The following is a 23571-nucleotide window of genomic DNA, read 5'->3' on the forward strand; positions in this document are numbered from 1 at the left end:
AAACAGAAGGAGAAATCTGGGAGAAGTAGCCAGAGAAGGAGGAGGACTCCAGGGACCAGCCACCCAGCTACACAGCCAGCCACGGAGTAAGAGTAAGATTTACAGAAGTAAGAGAATGGGAAAAGCCCAGAGACAAAAGGTAGATGGGATAATTTAAGAAAAGCTGGCAAGAAACAAGCCAAGCTAAGGCTGTGCATTTATAAGTAATAAGTCTCTCTGTGTGTAATTTATTTGGGAGCTGAGTGTCAGGCCACCACCAAAGATCAGAAGCAAACACCACCACCATGGAGTGCAAAGTCCTTGACCTGAGATAATGTTTCTTAGAGTACAGTCCATAGTGGGTCCTCAACATTGGCATCCCCGGGTTCAAAGTGAAAGATTGTAGGCATTTAGAATGCAGAGCCCATGTCGGGCATCCTTCTAATGGAAGCTATTGAGCTTGAGGATAAAGCCAGTGGCCTTTGGAATGTTGCCCTTAATGACATCATCTGACACTCCAGCTCACCGGTTCTGTTGGTCAGTTAGAGTTTAGGACCTGTGACAAAAGATGTAGACTACATTAAGTACTACTTCAGAACTGGTACATAGTGTCCCTTCTTAGGGTGTCTGTTGCTCACCCTAGGCTTCCAGGGCGGTGTGCATGCGTTCTGCAGTGCCCTTGGCCCTGGGCTCTGCGTTTGTGGCCCTTGGGGCGCTACACTTGCCCGCCCGCACCTGTTTCTGAACTCATTGCAGTCTGTGAACCAGAGACTTTATTCTCCAAGCAGGATTCGCCAGTTACGGAGGGGCGGGGCCTGGTGGTGGAGGGCCACGTGTGCTGGAGCTAAGCAGGAAGTGACTGCAGGAGTGGAGCCCGGCGAGTCTGTGGCATTCGGGGCTGATGGAAGTGGAGAGGGGGCTGGAGAGGGCACCCTAGTGAGTCGCCTTTTCTCTCCTTCAGGCCTGGGGTGCAGCGCAGTCACAAGAGCGTGCAGCTGTCTTGAGATTGCAAAGGGTTGCCCTAGGGAGGGCAGGTCTTGGAGGAGCCGCAGGGGGCTGTGGCAGGTGGCAGAGGAGGGTGGGTGCTCAGGCCCCCTCTGCTCCACCCTCGGATGAGCTGGAGACAGTGTTCTGCGGCCCCTCAGTGTACAGCCAAGGGCCTCTTCATTCATTGTTTCATGGTGGTGTGTAGGGGACGAGGGATCGCTGGGAGCCAATGGCAGCAGTTCAGAGGTCCCTCCCACTCCCCCTGCAGCTGATCCGGGGGAGGCCTGAGAGTCGGCAGGGCGCCTGCTTAGAGAACTTTTTCGCATTCATACTGGCAGCTCCAGATCCTGTCTCCAGGGCGTCTCTGTTTAGTAGAGTCTGGCCTGCGTGTTCTGTGCGAGCTCACTGAAGCCAGGCGGTGCCTTACTTGAACTAAACCAGCGTCTTGAAGTGGGGGAGGCAACAGATTTAAAAGAGGAGGGAAACAGAACAAACAGGACTGAAGGAAATGTACTGGCTTTACAGGAGGTGGCTGCTCTGTGTAGTGAATGCATAGACACAGCTCGGTGATGACTCTTTTGAAGTTAGGGTGAGTGGAGGATGGTCCTCTTGAGGACCCTTGAGGAAATCTGAAGCAGACTGCCTGGCATGGTTTGGAGGTGCTGTGGCTGGCATGTCCTGTTCCTAAGAGCTTAGTGGTCTGTTAGGTACTTGGGACAGCTGGTGCCAGTCTCCTATAAGGCAGGACTCACTAAACCATTGGTGTTGTGTAGAAACTGGTCTGGCTTCATGTACTTAGCTGTGTGTAGGGATTCCCCATGGAGCACTCAGCAAGTGTGGCGCCACCTGCGACTCTGCACTTTAAGTAGATGGAATGCATTTGGTAGAGTGCTTGCCTACACATTGTGCACCAAGCTCTGAGTTTGAGCCCCAGCAGTGCATAAACCAGGGATGGTAGCACACAGCTGCAATCCCAGCATTTGGGAGGTGGAAGTGGGAAGGATCAGGAGTTGAAAGTTATCCTCTGAATCCCAGTAAGTGCCAGGCTACATTAAAACAGCAACAACAACACAAAGAAACGAAGCAGCTCCCAAGGGAGGCGCCAGAACTACTGGCCCTCACCACCCTTTGAGTAGCCGGAGTTTTCGAACAGTGAATGGAAGAAACTTCTCCCGAGGGTACTGGGCTCGCTTGTGATAGGCGCTATAGCTGGCGGATGGACAGGGTATGGTTTCAGTCTTCCTCTACATCCCTCTTCGTCTCAGGTGCTCAGTTATACACTGAGTTTAGGAGAGTGTTTTCCTATGCCATCAGGTGCCACGATCACCCACAGCTCCCTTCTGTGTGATTTTGCTGGTTTGTACTTGGAGGGGGTGGTGTGTTTTATGCCATGATCCGTCTTGGATAGCTAGGGCTGAGAAGCTTTTAGCTTGGTGTCTGTCTTTGTAAATACTTAACATTTTACTTCACCAGCAACTGGGAATGATCAGTGTGTTAGTGGTCCAGGGTCTCAGTTTCAAAACACACACAAGTTCCTCTTATTTTATTTTTTGACATAGGATCTCATTATGTAACCCTGGTTGGCCTGAAACTCGCTACGTAGACTAGGCTAGCCTCAAACTTGCAGGGATCTGCTTGCATTTGTCTCTAAGTGCTGGGACTAAAGATGTGTGTCACCATGCCCAGCGCACACCACTCTCTTGAGGTTGGCTTGACTTGGGGATGTTGTAAAAGACTATTTGTTTACTTGCAATTATTTCTTTTTATTATTAATTTGTGCAAGTCACTGTCTTGAATTCCTATATCCAGGGTGTCCAATCTGCACCCCACTATAGAGATGAGTACACAAAATAGTAAACTCACTTAAACATTGTGAGATTTGGGAAAGGGTGCATTTTAAAACTACCTTTTAGTTTGTTTACTTAGTGTGTTTGTGTGTGGGGCTTGTGCATTCCATGGTGCAGATGTAGCGGTCAGAGGATGACATGTTGGTTCTTGCCCTCGTGTGGTTATTGGGAGTTAAACTGAGGTGGTTAGGCTTGAAGTTTTTGTTGTTTTTATTTAATTGTGCGGTTCTTATAACATAACAACCATGTCCGGTTGAAATGTCAAAAAGTTACATATATTCGGAATCTGAATCCATGAGTGACTTTACCTAGCACAGGGGCCCCGCTGGGCTCATGTGAGCCCACGGCCTTTTCTGAATGTGGATTGGGCACAGGGCCCTGTCCACACTCTGTCATGGTTTCCTCTAAGGCCAGCAGTGGGAACTTCAGCCCTTGATATAGGGGCACATCATTCCTGGCTGCTCAGCACTGAGGGAGCTGAGCCAGGTGGGGTCAGGTCCAGTCCTGTGGGTGCTGGCGGGTGAAAGGGGAGCTGAATGAAGCCTTTCAGTTGAGGCCCCACACCTAACGTGTGCCAGGGCACAGGGCTGCTTCACAAGCGGACTTCCCTGCTTTGTAACTTTCCACAGGAGAAGACTGACGCTGTCCTTTCAGGTCTAGGAGGGAATGGGCTGGCTAGGGTCTCAGTGTTGAGCCTGGTTAAGTCTGAGAGAGGGCTCTTTCTTTTCTTTGTGGACTATGTTGCCCCTTTACCATCAGCAGGAGTGTGCTGAGCTTCAGGGCAAGCGCCGTTCAGTTTTATTTCCTTGTGTTCTCTGGTTCTCCTGTCCGGGTAAGCTGGCTCCTTCTCATTCAGCAAGTAGTTTCCAGGGGGTGCCCATGCCCCTTTTCACCAGGTTGTGGGAAAGTGTCATCTCCATCCTCAAGCAGTTAAGGATATAGAGACGAAGAAGGCAGCAAAGATATGTGTTTGGACGTGGTGGGGGATCATGGAAGGCTTTGTCACAGAGTTGGCATCAGATGGGCCTCAGAGGAGGCTCCTGGGCTTAGAGGGAAGGAACTGTGGAGGGAAGGCTTTCCTGAAGGGGCTCATGGGAACAAGAACATGGAGGCACAGCTGCCTGGGTTTGTAATGAACTGAGTTGAATGGGAGTGAGGCGCTTCTACTGGGTGCCGTTGGACTTTGGCTTGGAGAGTCCATGGAGGAGGAATTTACCCTACATTTAGCCAGGAGGCTGGCTGGGGAGCCAGAAGGTGTGACTAGGAATCACATGGAAGCACTTTAGAAGGGAGTTTGAGCCAGTGGCTTACGTTTGGCAGGGACGGAGAAGAAATGGCGGGCAAGGACAGGCGCACGGAATGAGTGGGAAGGCTATGGCAGGATCTCAAAGGCCCCCTTCCTCCATGCTACACAACTCAGAATCTTTGTGCTTCTCTCTAGAGCGACTTCCCGGTACTGCAGCCTCTTGGGAGGGCTTCCTGGCCTCTTCCTCCAGGTGTTCTCATGTTGCCTTTTAAAGTTACTTGATTTTTAATACTTCTGGAGCCTGGATGAAAGGCTATTGCATTGGTGTGACTTGAAGGTGCAGACCACCTACTCTGATGAGGAGTACCATAGGCACGGGTTTAGGGCATGCGTATGTCCCTAACCTCAGCATTTGATTCTCTTGTCCTTCTGTGCTCAGCTGTATCCAGCATGCTCCAAGGCTACAGCTCCGTGTTCCAGGCCTTGCTGGGGACCTTCTTTACCTGGGCAATGACAGCTGCTGGAGCAGCTCTTGTGTTCATCTTCTCCAGTGGCCAGGTGAGTTGCTTCATTTCTGGAGGTTCACAGGGACCCTTGGTGAGCTCTGACACTGTGCCCCTTCCACACGACAAGTGGCAGCAGCCACACAGGCAGTTGGTGAGGTGGCAATGTTCCCTCACCTCCTTGTTTTCGTTCTGTCCCCTTACTAGGCCAGGGGACAGGCACCTGTTGGTGGCACACAAGCCATGCATTGTCTTCCCCTCACCTGCCTCTGGCACCCGGACCCGAAAGGGCGTGGGACTGAGGGACTAGCTGTTTTGCCTGCATTAACTTGCTGCCTCATTCCAAACTTCCAACTAATTTCCTGCTTGCCTGGAGCAGGGAGTGCTGTTCAGGATCCAAGATGATTAGGGTTCAGATGGAACTGCCCTCCTTGTGGCCTTGAGTTAGACAGTTGGTGAGACCTTGGGGGAAGGAAGAAGTCTGCTTCTCTTTTACCCTAGTCCAGGGCATTTTACTCCTCCCCCTTGGCTGGATATTGACAGGCTCACCTCCTTCTGCTCACCTCTATCCCTACTCCACCCCCTGAAGGAATATAGATAGACCCACCTCCTCATTCTCCCTTTTGATACCACATAAGCCCACCCTTACCTCAAATGCATCCTCTCCCTTAGATGAGAATAGATAAGCTCCTTGCCCACATACATACTGTGTCTGTCCATCTCTTACCCCATATATCCTCCACACATCCTACAGAGAACCCCAGTACACTCATTCATTCTCAGGCCCTGCATTCTGGCCCCACATCCTCACAAGATCTCCTGTATCTCCCCATCTTTTCTTCCTCTATACTCCACATACTTACATCCCTCCTCCACCCTCTGCATATACCCTCCTACACTCTGTACCACAGGAGTAGCCCATACCACCTCCTATGCCTGAAATTCTACTCTCCTCCAACCCTGAGCTGCCCCCATCCCCACTCAGAGCAACTCATGGCTATCTTGAAGAATGCCTTTCTTGCCTTGCTCGGGGCACTTGGAGATGCTGTGGGAGTGGCCCATGAGAAAGCAATGTAGATCTCTTTAAATACACGGAGCCCTGGATCTAGAAAGGAAAACTCCTCTAGAAAAGTTGGTGTCTCAGGCCCCCCAGTGTCTCAGGTGTTATAGATCAGTTTGGTAGGTACTGGCAACAGCAATAACATACTGCCTCCCACACTGCGGCCTCCACCCTAACTTGGGGAGGTTGGTTGGCCCCAATCTATCATTTGGAGACTTGGATCTCAAGTTACACAACCAGGAATTAATAGGGTACCCAGTATCTCAGTGTGTAAGACACCGAGGTAGGTCAAATTCACAGCTAGCAAGTAGACTGGCACTTGCCAGTAGCCGAGAGGAAGGGGTGGGAGGAGGGAAGAGGGAGGATGTTGAGTGGGTATGGAGAAGCCTTGTGTGCAAGGACGCAGTGTAGACTTTCCTGTTTGGGGCCTGTTGTTAGGTGCTATACTCACATAGCATTTACTGTTCTGTGTCTGGCCGAATTCACCCTGTTCACTTCTCGGTTCACTGAATGCTTCGGCCTGTTGTGTACATCTGTCTATACCTATCTCTACACACATGCATGCACACAGTGTGTTCTTTGTGCATGTGACATGTGTGCCTGTTTTCTTAGCCCTGTGCTATTTGGTTGTCTTCCTTGGTGATCTGTCTTTCTGTGGGTGGGACTTGGTGCAGTTTCTAGTTTCGGGGTCTTATGAACATTGCATCTTGTCCATGGGTTTGGTGATTCCCAGCATTCATTGCTGTCATTTCTCAGTAGTAGCATGTGCACTGTAGTCAACTGCTATTAGTCCCACCACATGGCTATCTGTGTGACATGGTTGTGCCAGTTTGTGTCCCCTACCTGTGTGACCATTTTGGTTGCTCCTTATGTTCCTCACCAGACTTGGTCTTTCCCACATTTTAGATCAACTACTTACCAAACGCATAGGGGTGCTGGGTAAGAGAGAATGTGCAGGCTTGTGCACCCCAAGACCCCCTCCCCTGCCAAGGGTACTTCTGGTTGACTCTGGAATGGATGGAATGTTTGGCTGTTTCCCGACCCCCGCTCCCTGGTTCTTGTCCATTCTGTGAGATCAGGAGGTTACCACCAGCTTAGGAGTAGGTCAGTGGCCCTTTTGAGCTGTATGGCATTCTCCCAGCTGAGGCCACATCGTCTTGTCCTCGGAAACTGAAACATCTCACTTTTTCATTTTCAGAGGCGGATCTTAGACGGAAGTCTGGGCTTTGCTGCAGGGGTGAGTCGCATCTAGTGGGTGAAGTGTGTTGATCCTAACCTCTCCCTCCCTGGGGCTGGTGCCAGCCCCTCACACGGTCCAGGTGTGCTTTCTATAAGAGCTAACACCTCCTGCCTTCACCAACTGTGTTTGTTTCCCAGCTCATTAGGTACTCTCTTTAGATGGAGAAGGAAGTGGTTCAAGACGTAGAAAATAACGTCAGGGAGGGCCTAACCTGATAACTAGCATGAATTAAACATCTCTTTTCTCTCCTCTCCAAGGACTTTTTAAAGGCTTTATGTTTATTTTTAATTATGTAATGTGTGGGGGTGGTGGTAGTGGTATGTGCAGGTGCCCCCACAGGTCAGCAGCATCAGATCTCACTGGAGCTGGGGTTACGGGAGGTTGTGAGACTCCCCCTGTGGGTGTTGGGAATCAGACTTGTCATTTGTGAGAACAGTATGTGTTCTTGCCTGCTTCACCGTCTTTCCAGCCCCAGGACTTTTTATTTTAGGTACTTTTAAGCACTCAAGAAAAAAAAATCATAATCTATAGCCTCGGTACACATCACCCACCTGCAGGTGTGATTGACATTTGGCAAATCTTATTCCATCTGTCTCCCTTCAGCCTGCTTGGGAACTCAGAATGTTTTATAAAAGCAAATCCCAGATCCATGTAATTTCACCTGGAAATTCAATATGTATCTCAAACTCAGTGACTTCTCGTGAAACCATAATCAGTATGCCACCCTCACACCTACCAAAATGCAAACAGTAATTCCTCACTGTAATCGGATGCTCAATCCATATTCACATTCCCTCCATCTTTTCCAAGGTGTTCTGTAAGATTATTCTGGAAGAGCTGAGATCCGAAGAAGATCAGTTGGCCATATTTTCTAAGTCTTTCAAGTCTCCCTCTACCCTACCTCCTCCTAAACTGGTGATTTGTTGGAGAAACTAGGTCTTTGTTTCTAGAACATTCTCCATTCTGGGTTTGGTAGATTCCTTCCCTGTGGTGTTTATAACTTGTTCTTTTGTTGATCTCAAGCTGAGAGTTAATTCATCTAGAGAGGTCCCACATTTTTCTTTAAACACTATTTGAACGAAATAATTTGTTGTGTTTGTGTGAGCATACCTATGCCACAGCACACATGTGGAGGTCTGAGGACCATTTTTCAAGAATGGGTACTTCATGGTGGTGGTGTATACCCCACCGGCATGGCTGTATCAGAAGGTACATACTGTGTGCTTTCTCTTGTAGCCCATCAGAGCTTGGTTCTTATCCGCGTCTCTATAGTCCTGTGATCTGGGAAAACTTGTCTTGGGGTGGGACCTCACTGAAGCCATCAAAGTCACTGGCTGTCAGACAAGGGTCTGTTCTTAGAGAACATGGAGATTCCCATGCTGTACTTAAGTGCACAGCGAGCAGTAGCAGAATCCGTTTCTAGGCTGTCAGCTCGCATATAGTCCTCTCTGTAAAACTGCTGTGCCCGAGGAATGCTCTGGAAGCCAGCTCTCCTTTCTAGCCTTCCTAGACAGATGTCCTCTGCTTTATTCTCTTGTCTCCCAGCAGCAACAACTCCTGGCAGAAGTTGAGAGTTAGGGTCACATGATGATCCCCTTTGAGGTGAATGCCTCCAATGACCTATGGACTGCTCTATAAAGCCCCATTTCTCAAAGGTTCTGTTACCACCCAATAGCGCCATCCTAGAGACCCAGGCTTCAACTTATGGACCCTTGATGGTCACTCCCAAACCATAGCAACTTGGTAGGACTGTGATCTTCCTGCTGAAGGATCGCACTTGACAAGCTGGTGTGTTGTAATGTATGAAGATTCTGAGGGGCAGGGTCCTTCTCCAGCCTCTTCCCGGACTCAACTCAGGGTCCATGGCACTGTTGTTAAGTAAAGGATTGGGGCCCTTAGAGTCGGCATAATGCCAACCTCCCTTTTTTCTGTTTTTGGACTCAGCCTGACTTTCAGGGCTCCCAAATGCTCATAATTTCTGAAGGCTCAGGTGTACCACAGTGGCATTTCTATCCCCTGCCTTCCCCTGGCTCTGCTCTACATGTGCAAGCATGATGGAGGGTGGCCTGTTCAGCCCTTCCTAACTCCTGATCCACGATGCCAGGAGAACAATCTATGGTAAGATGAGGGGTGCCGAGGCACAGAAGGAAGAGAGCCACTCAGAAAGAAGATAGATTATTGCTATTATTACTGTCTTGTATTTTTCTTTATGACTTCATGCTCAGATTTCCTTTGTGACTATCAACAGTGTGGGGGAGGAGATGATTTATGTCACCCTCCTCCAAGGTGCTGGGATGCAACAGTGTTTGTCTTGGGGGAGGAGCTCCTTGCTTTTCCTTCCCCTGCCGAGTGCCCAGGGTCGAGTGTTCCCTAACTGAGTGGTTGGGAGACCTTCCTCTGGGGTCTCCCGAATAGTCACCACCCTCCTCCTGCCCTCACCTGTTCCTCCCTGTCTTGCTTGTACTGGTGCCTAGTTAGTGTGAATGGGCAGCACTCCCCGTGACCTCTGCAGCAGGTTCCTGCTCTGCTTGAGTTCCGGTCCTGACTTCACTCAGTGATGGATGTTACCTAGAAGGAGAAGACAAAAGAAACCCTTTCCTCCCCAAGTTGCTTGGAGTCATACATAGCATTTCATCACAGCGATAGGAACCTAATGAGGGCATAAACTACACACAGAGAAGGTTAAACCAGCAAGAGCACTGGGGCTGAAGGTTCGCTCCACACTGGGCCCTGTGACTATGCAAATTAGCTGCAATGTTCTTCTTGGGAATGTGATCCTCCTTGATGAAGACGACTCCCATTGTCCTTGCAAGGAGACGGTGAGAAGATGAGAAAAAACTAAAAAGGCCCAGAGATGGGATGTGGCTCAGTTGAAGAGCACTTACCTGGCATGTGCAAGGCCCTGGTTCAATCCCTGCCATCTCCCCCAGATGAAACAAAACACCTAGAGATTCAGGTGCCTGTGTGTGTTTGAGTCACCTCACCTTGTTTCTCTGTAGGAACTGGTAGATGTCTAATAGCTGCTCCTTTAATGTGATTGGCTCAGGCAGGTGCTCACAAGATGCTCTCTTAGCATGACTGGGTCGTGTTGCACCTGCCTGTCCATCCATTCACTCGTCTGCCCATTCATCCAGCGTCTGGTGGGAACCTGTTCTACTCTGTTCACTGTGACGAGTGCAGGGCAGCCAAGGGTCTAAAAACCACTTCTGTCTGTCAAGCAGCTGTAATCTACTGGAGGGGTGTGGCAACCAGTCTGGTGTGCTAAACCCATCTGCTCCCTGTTCTTGTGAATCTAGACAATGCACTGGAACAAGCCACACCCACGTGTCCCAGTGCCTGTGGCTGCTTTTGCATCATAGCGACAGCACCAGCACCCGGCTATAGGTGACTCACTGCTTCACAAAGCCACAGCTATTTGTTCTTTGGACTTCAAGAAAAGTTTGCTGGCTCCTGTGGTGGCGTTGGGGGCTGGGAATTCAGAGGTGTGATGGCAATGTGAATAGCCAGAAAGGAAAGGACCACGGCTCTGTTCTGTTGGGCCCAACTGCAGGTTCCAGAATGCTCCCTGGAGTGTCTGATGTTCCCAAGTAGATGTTTTCCTGGGAGATGCCTGGCTTTGTGTGGATCCTGCAAAGAGGCTTGGCGCTTTGATCTTCCTTTGCTGAGGGTCCTGTGCAGACCCTTCAGAGGATGGCTTTGTAGTGTAGTGTGGTGACATACATGGACTCTTACAGTGTTTTAAGTGACATGAAGAAGGGTGTGTTTCAGCTAGAGAGCTGGTCCAGTGGTTAAAAATGTGTACTGCTCTTGCAGAGGATCCAAGTTTGGTTCCCAATACCCACCTTGGGCGGCTCACAACTGACTGTAACTCCAACTCCAGGGGATCTGACTCTTCTGAACTCCATGGGCACCCACACTCACATGCTCACACCCACACTCACATGCTCACACCCACACTCACATGCTCACACCCACACTCACATGCTCACATCCACACTCACATGCTCACACCCACACTCATATGCTCATACCCACATGGAGACATACACATAATTAAAATATAGTAATAAATTTCAAGAAAGGACAGTGTCTCCAGGGACGCTCAGGGTGAAGGTGTTGTGATGGCAGATGTTGGTTGTGAACTTGATGGGATTTAGACTTCATGGAAACAAACCTCTGGATGTGTCTGTGAGGGAGTTTCCGTAGTAGGTTAACTGAACTGGGAAGAGGTACCCTAAATGTTGGTAGCACCATTCCATAGACTGGGGTCCTGGGACTGAATAAAGGATAAAGTGAGCCGAGCACCAGCATTCATTTCTCTGTTTCTGGCTGTGGAAGCAGTGTGACTGGCTGCCTCTTGTTCTGGTTGTCAAGAAGTCCCCTGCCATGATGGACGGTATCCCCTCAGACCATAAGCTAGACCAAACCTTCCTTAAATTGTTTTCGTTAGGTATTTTGTCACAGCCATGAGAAGAGTAACTAGTACAGGGGAGATTTTGAAAGCAAGCCGCCTGTCTCAGCACAAACCCAGCTTAGTTGTACAGCTGTCTTCAGTCGCCCTGGCCTAGCAGAGTGCGGCTGCTTGCCCTGGCATCTCTGGCAATTGAGTTAAGCATCCCTCTGGCTTTGGGAATGTCACTTTCACTATGATGCAGGGATCCCCACCCTGGCTGCATGTTGCAATCACCTGGAAAGCTTGCATTACATTTTAAAACCACATTTGTTTATTAGGTCTGTGCACGATGGGAGGGGGCATGAGCGGAGGTCAGAGGTCAGAGGGCAACTTGTAATAGTCAAGTCTCTCCGTCGACTCTGTGGGTCCCAAGGGTCAAGCTGAAGTCCTCAGGGTTGGTGGCAAGCACCTTTACCTGCTGAGCCATCTTGCTTGCCCTCTCCTGGAGAGCTTTTATCAGGGGCCTGAACTGTGTGGGAGAAGCAGCCCTGTCTGCTGAAGGCCTGTGGCATCCGTCCTGGACCTGCTAGAGGATTGGCTCTCAACACTGGTCAATCTAGCCTGGCAAAGCAGGCCGTTGTCATACTCCTGGTTCATTTCCATAGATCCAGGCGATGTTGGACAGCCACCAGTTGGGCACAGAGGCTCCTCTTTGTGATTTGGCTCTTGCAAAAGAAAGACAGGAGGCAGGAGCTTGGGAAACTGGAACTTGGGTTGAAATCCCCACTTGATGCCTGAGTGCTTGTTGGATTACGTACCGTGTGAAACATCACAGGACTGTCAGGGACTCGTGGGAGTCATCCCTGGCATCAGACAGGGCAATGCTTCGCCGAATCCACACAGATGGTGGGAGCATAGATTGTTCCCCAAGACTTTTGTGCACCAAGATTTCATGTTTTAAAAACCTAATTGAATGTTGAGCTGGCTTGTTATAAACTTATCTGATCCCAGTGTCTTCTGCTGCACTTGCATAATCAAGTGTTGCTGGCATCATTTTCTTAGGCATTTTGGTACCAATCCTGTCCAAAATCATTATGTTCAAGTCAGTTCTCTTGAAAGATGTTAACTGACTACCCAGGATCAGAGTCAGGACTGGCTCGCTTCTGTCCTTTAGAATCTGCAGAGCAGGGGCAAATCTCCAGACGTTCTTAAGACAAGCGCTTTGTGGAAAGGCTGCTGCTGAACCATACGCGATCACTTTTCAGCGCCGACTAGCACACAAGAGGGAGACCAGCCAGTAATCTATGCCTTGTAGGGGGGCCAGTGTCATTTACCAGGCTGTCAAATATGTGTTCAGTTTGCAAAATAGCCATTGGTTTTGTCCTTTGGAGTGTGGAAGCAAGCTGAGGCAAAGTTGTCTTCATACCCGTCTGCCCCTCCTTTAGTGAGTATCTGCTGTGTGCATGGTATTATGGGAGAGTAAGCAAAGAAGTGATATGCTAGCTAGTCCTGCAAGGGGTTTCGGGTCCTTGGTACAGAAATCACTTTCACCCATAGAGAAACATGAGGCCAATTAGTGTGAGGTAGTTAATGAGATGATGAGTAAAAGGTGCTGGGGACCCAGGGACAAGAGGTTCCTTCTAGTTGCAGACCTAGAGACAACTTCATGGGTAAAGATCAGATGGGAAGATAGGTTAGGTTTTGACAGGTGGGGTGATGCAGGGGGCAGACAAGGCAGCATGGGCAGCACAGAAGCGCTGTGTGTGGAAAATACAGGGATGAGGGACTGGGGAGATGGCTCACACAGGGATGAGGGACTGGGGAGATGGCTCACACAGGGATGAGGAACTGGGGAGATGGCTCACACAGGGATGAGGGACTGGGGAGATGGCTCATGGGGGCGGGGGCGGGGGCGGGGGCGGGGAGGGATGGGGAGATGGCTCACACAGGGGGGAGGGACTGAGAAGATGGCTCTCACACACGGGGGAGGGACTGAGAAGATGGCTCACACACGGGGGAGGGACTGGGGAGATGGCTCACACAGGGGTGGAAGGACTGGGGAGATGGCTCAGTTGGAAAGAAGCTTGTTATGCAGGAAGTTGGATCCCCAGACCTCATGTGAAAAGCTGGGTATGGTGGTGCATACCTGTATTCTCAGTGCTGGGGAGTTGAGCTTCGGATCCCAGTGAGAGACAGACAGATTGGAGGGGTCTGAAGAGATGGTTCAGCGGTCAAGAGCACCTGCTGCTCTTTCGGAGAACAGGAGTTCAGTTGCCAGTACCCACGTGGTGACTCACAACCACCTGTAACTCCAGCTCCAGAGGATCTGGTGCCCTCTTCTGTCCTTCATTGGCACTGCACTCACATGCACATACACAGTCACAAACATACACATACATAACATAATAAACCTTATTTAAAAAAAACAAAACACAAATTAGATGGCTCCTGAGGAAAACAATCAAGATTGACATCTGGTCTCGACGTGCATGTGCACATATACCCACACCTATAAACATAAGATCGTGCCATGTATACACACACACACACGAGGAGGAGAATAAAGAATATACAGGGGTAGTGGTGGGTTTGGCTGGGACATGGCTCTGCATTAGCTGGCTGAGGCCCAGATACAGAAAACTTGAGGTGCTGTGGAAAAGCTCTGTTTTTTTTTTCTTTAGATAGCTGGGGGAATCGCTGAGGGCTTGGGGATGAGGAGAGGAGCAGAGCTGTGCTTTGGGGAGCATGCAGGGGAAGTGCAGAGGGGCGGTTACAGAAAGATAAAACTAGAGCTTGAAAGCCCAGAGGCAGAGGAGACAGGAGTGAGATCTAAGGGTAGCCCTGCTGTTGGGCTCAGAGGGTTGACTGACAGGTGTCTGAAGGTGAGGGGGCCAAAGAGATTGTGGTGTCACCTTTCCTGGGGCTGGCATCACCATCTGGCTCATGGGTGGAGGGGGAACCTACCAGAATGGGGAGGGGGCTCTTTTCCGGCCTTTCTCATTTGAGTGAGTTTGTACTTTGGAATCTGTATGTGTTGGGGTGGTCTCCATGGCAACCAGACACCTACAGCTTGCCGTGCTGATGGTGATGTTTCCCCCGCTGCTCTGCGGTTGGTGATCCCTGTCTGTTAAGATTAGATTTGCCCCAGGACTGAGGCTTGAAAAACAGTGGCCTGAACAAGAAAGCCCCCTCTTCTGCAGCGTTGTGGAGACCGTGACTTTGAAAGTAGGTCTGTGGGATCAGTAGTCAGGGTCCCAGTCTTCACTGCTTTCCCTCTACAAGGTTCCAGTTTCCTTCCTGCTCCAAAGAAGCTGCCAGAGCTCTGGTCATCACATTTGTTTTCCAGGCAGTGAAGCAGCAGTGGCGTGGGGAAGGGGTCACTCCCTGCAAGCCCGAATAGCAGCTCTCTGTATTTCATTGGCCAGGATTTGCTCATGTGATCAAATCTAACTGCAAAGACAGTCAGGAGACATGGCCCTTTAGCAAAGCAGCCACATGTCTAGCTAAACATTGGGATTCTGTTACTGTGAGTTGGCAAAGAACAAAAAGTGGGGTGGGCCATGAGCATGCTCAGTCACAGGGCCTAGTGTGGAGTGAGCCTTCAGCCCCAGTGCTCTTGCTGGTTTAACCTTCTCTGTGTGTAGTTTATGCCCTCGTTAGGTTCCTATCGCTGTGATGAAATGCTATGTATGACTCCAAGCAACTTGGGGAGGAAAGGGTTTCTTTTGTCTTCTCCTTCTAGGTAACATCCATCACTGAGTGAAGTCAGGACAGGAACTCAAGCAGAGCAGGAACCTGGAGGCAGGAGCTGATGCAGAGGCCATGGAGGGGTGCTGCTTACTGGTTTACTCCTCATGACTTGCTCAGCCTGCTTTCTTTTACCATCCAGGACCACCTGCACGGGGGTGGCACCACCCATAGTGAGCTGAGGCCTTCCACATCAATCATCCATCAATGCCCAACAGGTTTGCCCCCAGGCCAATCTGGGAGGGGCATTTTTTTTTTTCAACTGAGGTTCCTTTTCCTCAAGTAACTCTAGCTTGTGTCAAATTGACATAAAGCTACCCAGCATATTTTATATGTTGATTTCTTTACAAGTGCTATTCTTTCATTAGTGAGTTTCTTTCTAATGATTGATTATAATGTAGGAATTTGATAAGAAAGTCAAGTGCTACCCAGGGTGCATAATAAAACAAATCCTTTGGTCTCTGCATCATCCAGATGCAGAGATAAAATGATAGAAAACCTAATTCAGGCTGGTATAAGGGTTTGGTTCATGCATTACAACTTTCTTTTTTGCGTATTTATGCATATGTGTAGCTGTACATGAGTGGGGGGCGGGGGGCGAGGCAGAGGGCAGTGTTAGCTGTCATTCCTTAAGGGGCATCCTTGTTGGACTCACCCAGTAGTAGACTAGGCTGGCCAGTAAACCCTATGGGTCTGCCTGTTTCTGCTTCCTAGGTGCTAAGATGAATGAATGCACACTATCATGCCCAGCTTTTTTATTGCTCTTGTTTGCAAAGTAAATTAACTGAGCCCAAGCCCTTCATGCATTACAACTCTCCAGGAATTGATCCGGCCTCAGACACTGAAGTCTGTGGGCCAGAGGGGGCATTCTGATCCCAGGTTGGCTTTTTCCTGGGAGGTTCCATTGTCGAGTAGTCCAGAGAGGTGCCTTCTGTGACCTTTTCATTGACTTTCATGTTTGGGTGTAATTGGCGTGGCTTTGGATGTACTCATCCCTGAGTACTGATCCCCGTGGCTAGGGGATCATGGTATGGTAGACCTGGCCTGACCTGGGTTGCTTTCTCCTGGCTTCCCTCATGCCCTGACCAGAATAAAATATAAAGACCAATCCTGACGGAATGAGAGGACGAGTGGGCCCAGCAAAGAGAGATGAATGTCGGTGCCTGAAGTAGGTGTGATGTGACGGCAGACACACACTGTGACCCGTACACTGCAGCTCACAGAGAATGTACCTGTGACGTTCTGCAGACATGCCTCACATGCTTCAACACACAGTTCAAACCACCTTAACGTACTGTGGTTTAAATCAGGGGCAACTTACTATTTGTTGAGACGGTTAGGGTGGCGGGGCTCAGGTAGGTGGCTCTTCTTCTGGCCTCGCCTCTCTGAGGTTTTGTCTGTTAGTAGCTCCTGTAGACCATGAGTGGACAAGGGTGTCACTTGCAGGTCTGTGGTTCTGGTACTGTTGCTTACTCTCCTCTCTGTGTGTCCAATTGTGGCTCAGGAGTACAGCCCACGGATTCTTACCAAGTTGTGGGAAAGTACGAAGAGGCTGGGCGTGAAGCTGCACAGTCTTTGGAGACCCAGACTACAGAACCCAGAGCCTCGTAATTCTCCTTTTCTTGGCCAAAGCAAGTCATAAGGCCCACTTACACCCAAGGGGTTCAGAGAATTGACTCAGGTTCTTAGAGGCAGCCTGTAAAACACAGGGGTTTGATGGCTACCTTTAATTAATTTGAGACGGGAAGGGAGTGTCAATGAAGGATTGTCTGTATTGGGTTGGCCTGTGGGTTTGTCTGTTTTTTTTTTTTTTTTTGGTTTTTCGAGACAGGGTTTCTCTGTGTAGCTTTGCGCCTTTCCTGGAACTCACTTGGTAGCCCAGGCCGGCCTCGAACTCACAGAGATCCGCCTGGCTCTGCCTCCCGAGTGCTGGGATTAAAGGCGTGCGCTACCACCGCCCGGCTGGGTATGTCTGTTTTTTGAGTGTCTTAATTAAGTTAACTGATGTAGGAAGACCTAGCCCACGGTAGGTGGTACCATTCCCTAGGCAGGGGGTCCCGAGCTGTGCAGGAGTGGATAAACCAAGCTGAGCACAAGCAAGCGAGGAAGTGAGCAGCAGTCAAGTGAGAATGCATGTACTCTTTCATTTCTTGGTGCTTTTGACTGTGGACGTGCCGAGACTAGTTTAAAAAAATAGATTTACTTACGTTAAGTGTATGAGTGTTTTACCTACATGTGAGTATGTGCATCCTATGGGTTCAGGTGCCCATGGAAGTCAGAAGAGGGCATTGGATCCCCGGAAGTTGGAGTTACGGATGGTTGTGAGCCAGAATGTGGGTGTTGGGCTTCTCTGCAAGAGCAACAAGTACTCTCAACTTCCGAGGCATCTTTCTAGCCTGTGGACTAGGTTTTTGAAGTTAGTGCCTTGACTTCCCCCAAATGATGGACTGTGACTTAGAATTCTGAGGTGAAATTAACCCCATCCTCCCCAAGTTGCTTTTGGTCTTCCCATATCAGCAGAATGGAGCTAGGCAAAGCCCTGCAGTCTCTTCCTCCCTTTGCAGGACCCCACACTTGCCTCCCTGCCTGCCCCCCCCCCCCCCCGCCTCCTTCTCTCCAGCTGGCTCTCAACCAGTGAGAACAAGGGCTGCTTTCTCAGCTTCTCTTGGGTCTTCTATGAACATCTAGGGAGGAAGGGATCTTGAACCCCAGGCCACAGCCACCTCTGTCTGTAGGTGGCAGAGGAACTAAGCCTCAAGGACCAAGGTCAGTTGTGGGTGTTCATACCTATTAAGGGCAAGTGCTTGGGTCGTGTTCTTGGTCCTGGGGCTGTGTTGTCTCAGAAGCAAAGAATTCTGGATAAGGCAGAATCCTCTGGCCAGCAGAAATGTTGTCTCCCCAGAATCTGTAGGTAAGCAGGGTGCACAGTCCCCAGAAAACAGGGCCATCTTGTCTGTGGAATTGGAAGAAGCAGGGGAGAGATACTATTTTTGCAAAAATTCTACATATTAACATTAATCTTGTTAACCTGAACCTACATTATTTTTTAATCTATCTGTCAGTCTATCAGTTCACCAATTTGTCTATCAGATTCTTTTCAAAGTTATTTCTTTTATATATTGAGATTATAATATAGTTACATCATTTCCTCCTTCCCTTTCCTCCCTCCAAACCTTCCCATATACCTCTTCTTGCTCTCTTTCAAATTCATGGTCTCTTTTCTCACTAACTGTTGTTACATGTGTATATGTATGTATGTGTCTGTGTATGTATACACCACATATATTATAAATATAACCTGTTTAGACTGCATAATGTTTTCAGGGTTGACCATTTGGTATTGGGTAACCAGTTGGTGTGCTCTTTCCTGGGGAAGACTATTTCTCAAGCTCTCATCATTCTCTGGTTGCTTGCAGTTTTGTGTAAGGTTCTGGCCTTGTGGGCCTTTCCCCGTCCACATCAGCATGTCTGTTGTTGGTGTTGTTCTGCTCCTGTTCGGGCCGTCATGTTGGTGAGACTTTGAATGCTGCTTTGGCATTTTTAGTAGGAGATAAAACCTCACAGCATACTCCCTGGTCCTCTGGCTCCTGCAGTCTTTCAGTCTCCTCTTCCACAATGTTCCCTGAGCCTTAGCTGTGGGAGGTGTTATAAAGGTTTTTGATGGTGTGTGCTGGCCTTGATCTGGTGATTCTCCTGCCTCAGCCTCTTCAGTGCTGGGATTACAGGTGTGTACCACTGTGTCTGGCTTGAGATGTTTTTATTTTTGAGGGAAGGGAGCAAGGGCTCAATATGTAGTCCAGGCTAGCTTTGAACCCAAAGCAGTCTTCCTACCATGGCTTCCCAGCTGCTAGTCTTATGGGCATGCACCGCCATGCTCAACTTTTATTAACTTTTCCCCTTAATCAAGAAGTTTTCTTTCTGAATCAGGACTCAACCTTCATCTGCCTTTGTCAGGGAGGGTCTATCTCATTTTCCATGTCCCTTGTAGACGGTGTGGCTGTTGTAGTGGGTGTGGTGGCAGTAGCTAGTGACAAGCCCTGATTGCTCTGGTTACCCCCTAGAAGTTGGTAAAAAGGATCAAGCCTCTAGTTTGTAGCTAAGCTGTTTATGATCCCTGCCTTTAAGTGACACCTTGAGGTTCCAGGAGACAGAACCCTTCCCCTCCTGGCCTCTGCCCCTGGTGAGGTTAGATCCAGCCTGGACTGTTTAACGGTCTCATGCCCTGCAGAGAAAAGAAAGTACAAATAGCAGGGAGGTGAGCGTGTTAATGGCTGGCCACTGCAAGCTGCTCTTTGCTATTGAGCTCCCTGGCTTTTTAATCTCAAATCTGACATTGGCCCAGGGTCTTAGTCTCTTCAGCAGCAGCAGGCCAGACCCCTCCTGCCCGTGGGAGAATCGTGCATCACCTGCACACCCATGCCCTTTCTTCTTGATTTTCTCTTCTGCTCTGGCGTTTCTTTGGAAACCTCTCTCTATGTCTGAAGCTCTCTCCCTCCTGTGAAGAAATCACCTGTGACAGCCCCGGAGCTAAGTGAGTTAGCTCTCTGGGAGGGTGGACAAAACCAGATAGCTGTTAAGTTGCATAAATAAGGGAAAAACAGATTAGTGGTGCATTTAAGACTCAGAAGGGACGTGGTCATTATCCAGGCAGACCTTTACACAGATTCTGAGCTTGCGTTTGCCCAGCACTTTGTAATCATGCATGAAGGTTTCTGTGGGTGCAATTGTCCCCACAAGGAACAATGGTACCTCTGGGGCTCCTGAATCCCTGCGTTATCAGGCGTCATTATTTTATTGCTTTTTACTTTTCAAAGCACGTTCTCGTCCGTGGCTTCCAGTCCTTGCAGTGATCACACAGCTGTAGTTTTATTTGTTATTTGTATCTGGTGGATGAAGACTGGACTGGACCCCATGCTGGGTTCTTTCATCTGCTCTGCTCATGGGATGGATGCTCAGAGCAGTATGGGAAGAAGGAGCCGCCTCTGACCTTCCTGGTCCCTGAAGTATATGCCTTAAATGACAGTACTGCATAGCCCTCTTCCTGTGAACTTGTCAGTCATCCATTTATTGGGCAGCTCATCATTGGCAACTCTAGGGATTGAACCTAGGGCCTGTACATGCCGCCCCAGGTCAATTTTTACCACTGATCTGTGTCCTCATCCCTTATTCCATTTATTTTTTACTATGAGACAACTTAGGTTGGTATTGAACTCAATTCTTAGTCCAGGCTGGCTCTGAACTAGATACTCACAGCTCAAACTCTGAGTATTGGGATTACAGGCGTGCACCACCATACCTGGTTTATGGAGTTCTGGGGCTCGAACTCAGGGCTTCTTGCATGCTAGCCAAGCACTCTGCCAACTGATATCTCCAGCTCTCATTTTTTATTTTTATTTTTTTGAGACAGAGTCTAGTGTGATTCAGGTTGGCTTCTAACTCACTGTCTGTTCTTGGGCTGGTGTCAAACTCCCAACTCTCCTGCCTCTGCCCCCTGGGTGCTGGGATTGCAGGTGTGAGGCAACATGCCTGGATCAAGAAATATTTTGGAAGCATGTGTTGGGCTCAGGTGTCATAGGAGCTGGAAGTTTCTTTTGTGCTCAGCCCTGTTTCACCAGATGCATGCCAGAGCATCAATCTACGATCTTAGAGCAGGCCCCCCGAGAAACCATCCCCAACAAGACTTTAAGGGAATCATCGCAGTGATTCTCCCAATGAAGGAAGAAAGTAATTGAATGCAAACTCATTACATCTCTGAAGCTCCTTGAACATCTTCCCGTGATTTAATTTTGATGAACTTCTCAGGATGTAGCCAGGCCAGGAAATGTCTCAAATGGTTGGCTGGGGCCGGGTGAGCTCAGGACAGGTGCAGTGGGCCTAGGGTGGAGCCTTCTTTCAGCCAGACAGATGCTCTGGTATCGGAAAGGACTCCAGTCACCTGGCTTGGGTAGACTCTCCTGGGTGCTGGAGTGAAAGGCATTGCCACCAAGCCTGGCATAAGCATGCCATTTTTTAATGAGTGATTTGATAGACATTTAAGTTACTCATGGTTTTGAATGACTGCTCTCCCTCTCATATTCAGAAAATAGATGCATACATCTATAATGCTGATAAAGAGGCCTAGAAAGAAAAGAACACAGTCTCTCTTTCTCACGGTGCCCCACAGGCCTGGCCCTCTGTCCAGAAGGGACCACTTCTGTCTGTTTCTTGAGAAACTTTCCCCTTGCATTTCTAAATGAATTTACAGTTTCTGGGTTTGGGAGCTGCGGCCCTTACACTTCCTTGCACCCTCTGGCTTGTTGGCTAGTGCCTGGTGGGCCTCTCCTCTTCCTCTTCTGTGTGTGTGTCAACCCAGAGCTGTTTCGCTCTGCTTGGTGGGGAAGTTCATCAACTTGAACAAAGGAGTAAATGCTCTTTTTGTGGTTGTTTTTTGAACACTCTGTTGTTGTCCCTTTAAAATTCTCTTTTATTTTCCTCTTTCTGTGGGCTTATCCCATACACTCTGATCTCTCTGTTACGAGTGCAAGTTTTCCTTCTTACAAATGTTGACTTTTTGAGTTCTCTCGCATCCGTCAGAGGTCCGTCTTCTTCCTGTCTGGTTGCTGTGGTCTCCTTTAGCAATGCTGGAGGTTTGCGTTGAAAAACGACTTCCAGTTGGGTAGATGGTGCCAGTATTCAGCACAGCCAGCATTCCCTGTGCCCAGTATGTGTCAAGAAGCACATGTTTGCCCATTGCATCCCTCCTACTTGAGGGAGCTGGGGACCATTACTCCAGTCTTAAGGATGACAAAAAGCCATATATCCTCAGCTCTGTGGGGTTCGCAGTCTCCCCTAAGCCTGGCAATTCAGCTTTTCCTCCTCGGACTACAGGCAAGGTTAGGCACCTGCTGTATTCCTTGGTACCCCTTGATAGTAATTACTTTGGTGGTGAGTTGCTGATTTATGTCCTTTCCCAGCTTGTTGCCTTACACATGTGTCTGCACACGTGTACAGGTTCTGCACACATGTGTACAGGTGCATGTAGAGACAAGACATCAACCTCAGGTATCGTCCTCTGGTGCTACCCATTTGTTTTTGTGAGACAGGTTCTCTCACTGAACTGGAAGCTCATTGATTCAGTTACACTGACCAGCCAGTGAACCTAGGGACCCTCCTGACCCACCTCCTCAGTGTTGGGATTACAAGCATATGCTTCCATGCCTGTTTTATTTTTTAAACTTGGGTCATCATGTTTGTGTGGCAAGCATGTTACCAACCATTCTGTCCCTCCAGCTCCCAGTTTGTGTTTTAGGTTTGAATTTATGTTCGTTCTCTCTCTCTCTCTCTCTCTCTCTCTCTCTCTCTCTCTCCATGCATGCCTGACATGCACGTAGCGGTCAGAAGACAGTTTGAAGGCGTCAGTTCTCTCCTTCCATTACACAGGGCCTTGGAGTGAACTCTGGTCATCAAGTTTGGCTGTAGACTGAACCATATTGTTGGCCCTGTGTCTTCAGTTACTAGAGGCTTTTGAAACCAACCATCTAAAGATCCCTCTTCTCCTACTCTGTTCTTCCTGAATCCCTCCACTAGTCCTCCACCTTCCTTCCTAGGTCTTTAGTCCCTTCCCACGTCTCGGTTTGGGCCATCAGTCACTGCTGTGACCTACCATTCTGCCTTTCTGACTGCAGTGACCTCTGACGCTAGACTTCAGGCTAGCTGGCTGGCGGACAGCCTGTGCAGCAGCTTCAGCCCACAGTGACTGCTGGTCCTCCCTCACTTCCTCCTCTTTCCACCCAGCACCTGCTCTGCCCTAAGGCTTCTTTTCTCAGTCAAGGGCACCACAGTTTCAGGATGGGTAAATAGGGCTTAAAATCCCCAAGAAGTTCACACATAGATATAGACCGGAAGCCTTTGGTTCAACCTCTTGTCTCAGGTCACTGGCTGTTTGTTATACCAGTGGGGATAGAGATGTAGCAACATGGAGCACCTGACATTCCTGGGCCTCCTCTTTTGTTGAGCATTTTACATGGACAAGCTCATGTCATCCTTCTTGTACTGACCCTGGGAGATTTCACCCCCATGGAAGAAGTCAGAGTGCATTCTGGGAGTGGCATGAGTCTTTTGAAACCTCAAAGCCTGCCCCCAGTGACACAGCTCCTCAAACAAGGCCACACCTCCTAATCCTTCCCAAACAGTTGGATCAACTGGTTTCCTGTACTTTTGTTTGTTAAACTAGGTACTCCTAGAAGGGTCTTTCCATACTATGTCAAGAGATCCTGCCTTATTACTCCATACCTCCCTCTGTTCATCTAGGAATCACCGCCATTGCACTGGCGGGGTCCTTCACTTCTCTCTGGGGAGGCTAGGGCAGGAAACATGTTGACTAATGTCCTTAGTTACTTTTCTGTTGCTATGACAAAATACTTTGACCAGAATAACTTATAAAAAAAAAATCCATGGGCTCATGGCTTCAGAGGCTTAGAGTCCATGACCACAGCGCAAAGGCCTGGCAGTGGGGGAGAATTCACGTCTTGATCCACCAGTAGCCGTCAGAGAAGAGGCATGCTGGGAGTGGCAGGAGTCTTTTGAAACC

General features: G+C 49.1%; 1 protein-coding gene across 5 annotated transcripts in view; it reads left to right on the forward strand.

Moving 5' to 3' along the window:
• Slc39a11 (solute carrier family 39 member 11) overlaps nt 1-23571 on the forward strand; it is a 443246-nt gene that overhangs the window by 90800 nt on the left and 328875 nt on the right. For 2 of the 5 annotated variants that reach the window (XM_052758530.1, XM_052758531.1), the window contains exons 2-3: nt 4499-4617; nt 6821-6859. The exons of 1 other annotated variant lie outside the window; for it this stretch is intronic. In XM_052758530.1, coding sequence (XP_052614490.1) covers nt 4499-4617; nt 6821-6859 — 158 coding nt within the window. Of the gene's footprint in view, nt 1-801; nt 916-4498; nt 4618-6820; nt 6860-23571 lie in introns of those variants that run through there. 2 more of the 5 variants (XM_052758533.1, XM_052758532.1) reach the window with 2 other exon arrangements.

This window comes from Peromyscus californicus, unplaced genomic scaffold, assembly GCF_007827085.1.
Source record: "Peromyscus californicus insignis strain IS unplaced genomic scaffold, ASM782708v3 Scaffold_3__1_contigs__length_106647218, whole genome shotgun sequence".
In the NCBI taxonomy this organism is placed as follows: Eukaryota; Metazoa; Chordata; class Mammalia; order Rodentia; family Cricetidae; genus Peromyscus; species Peromyscus californicus.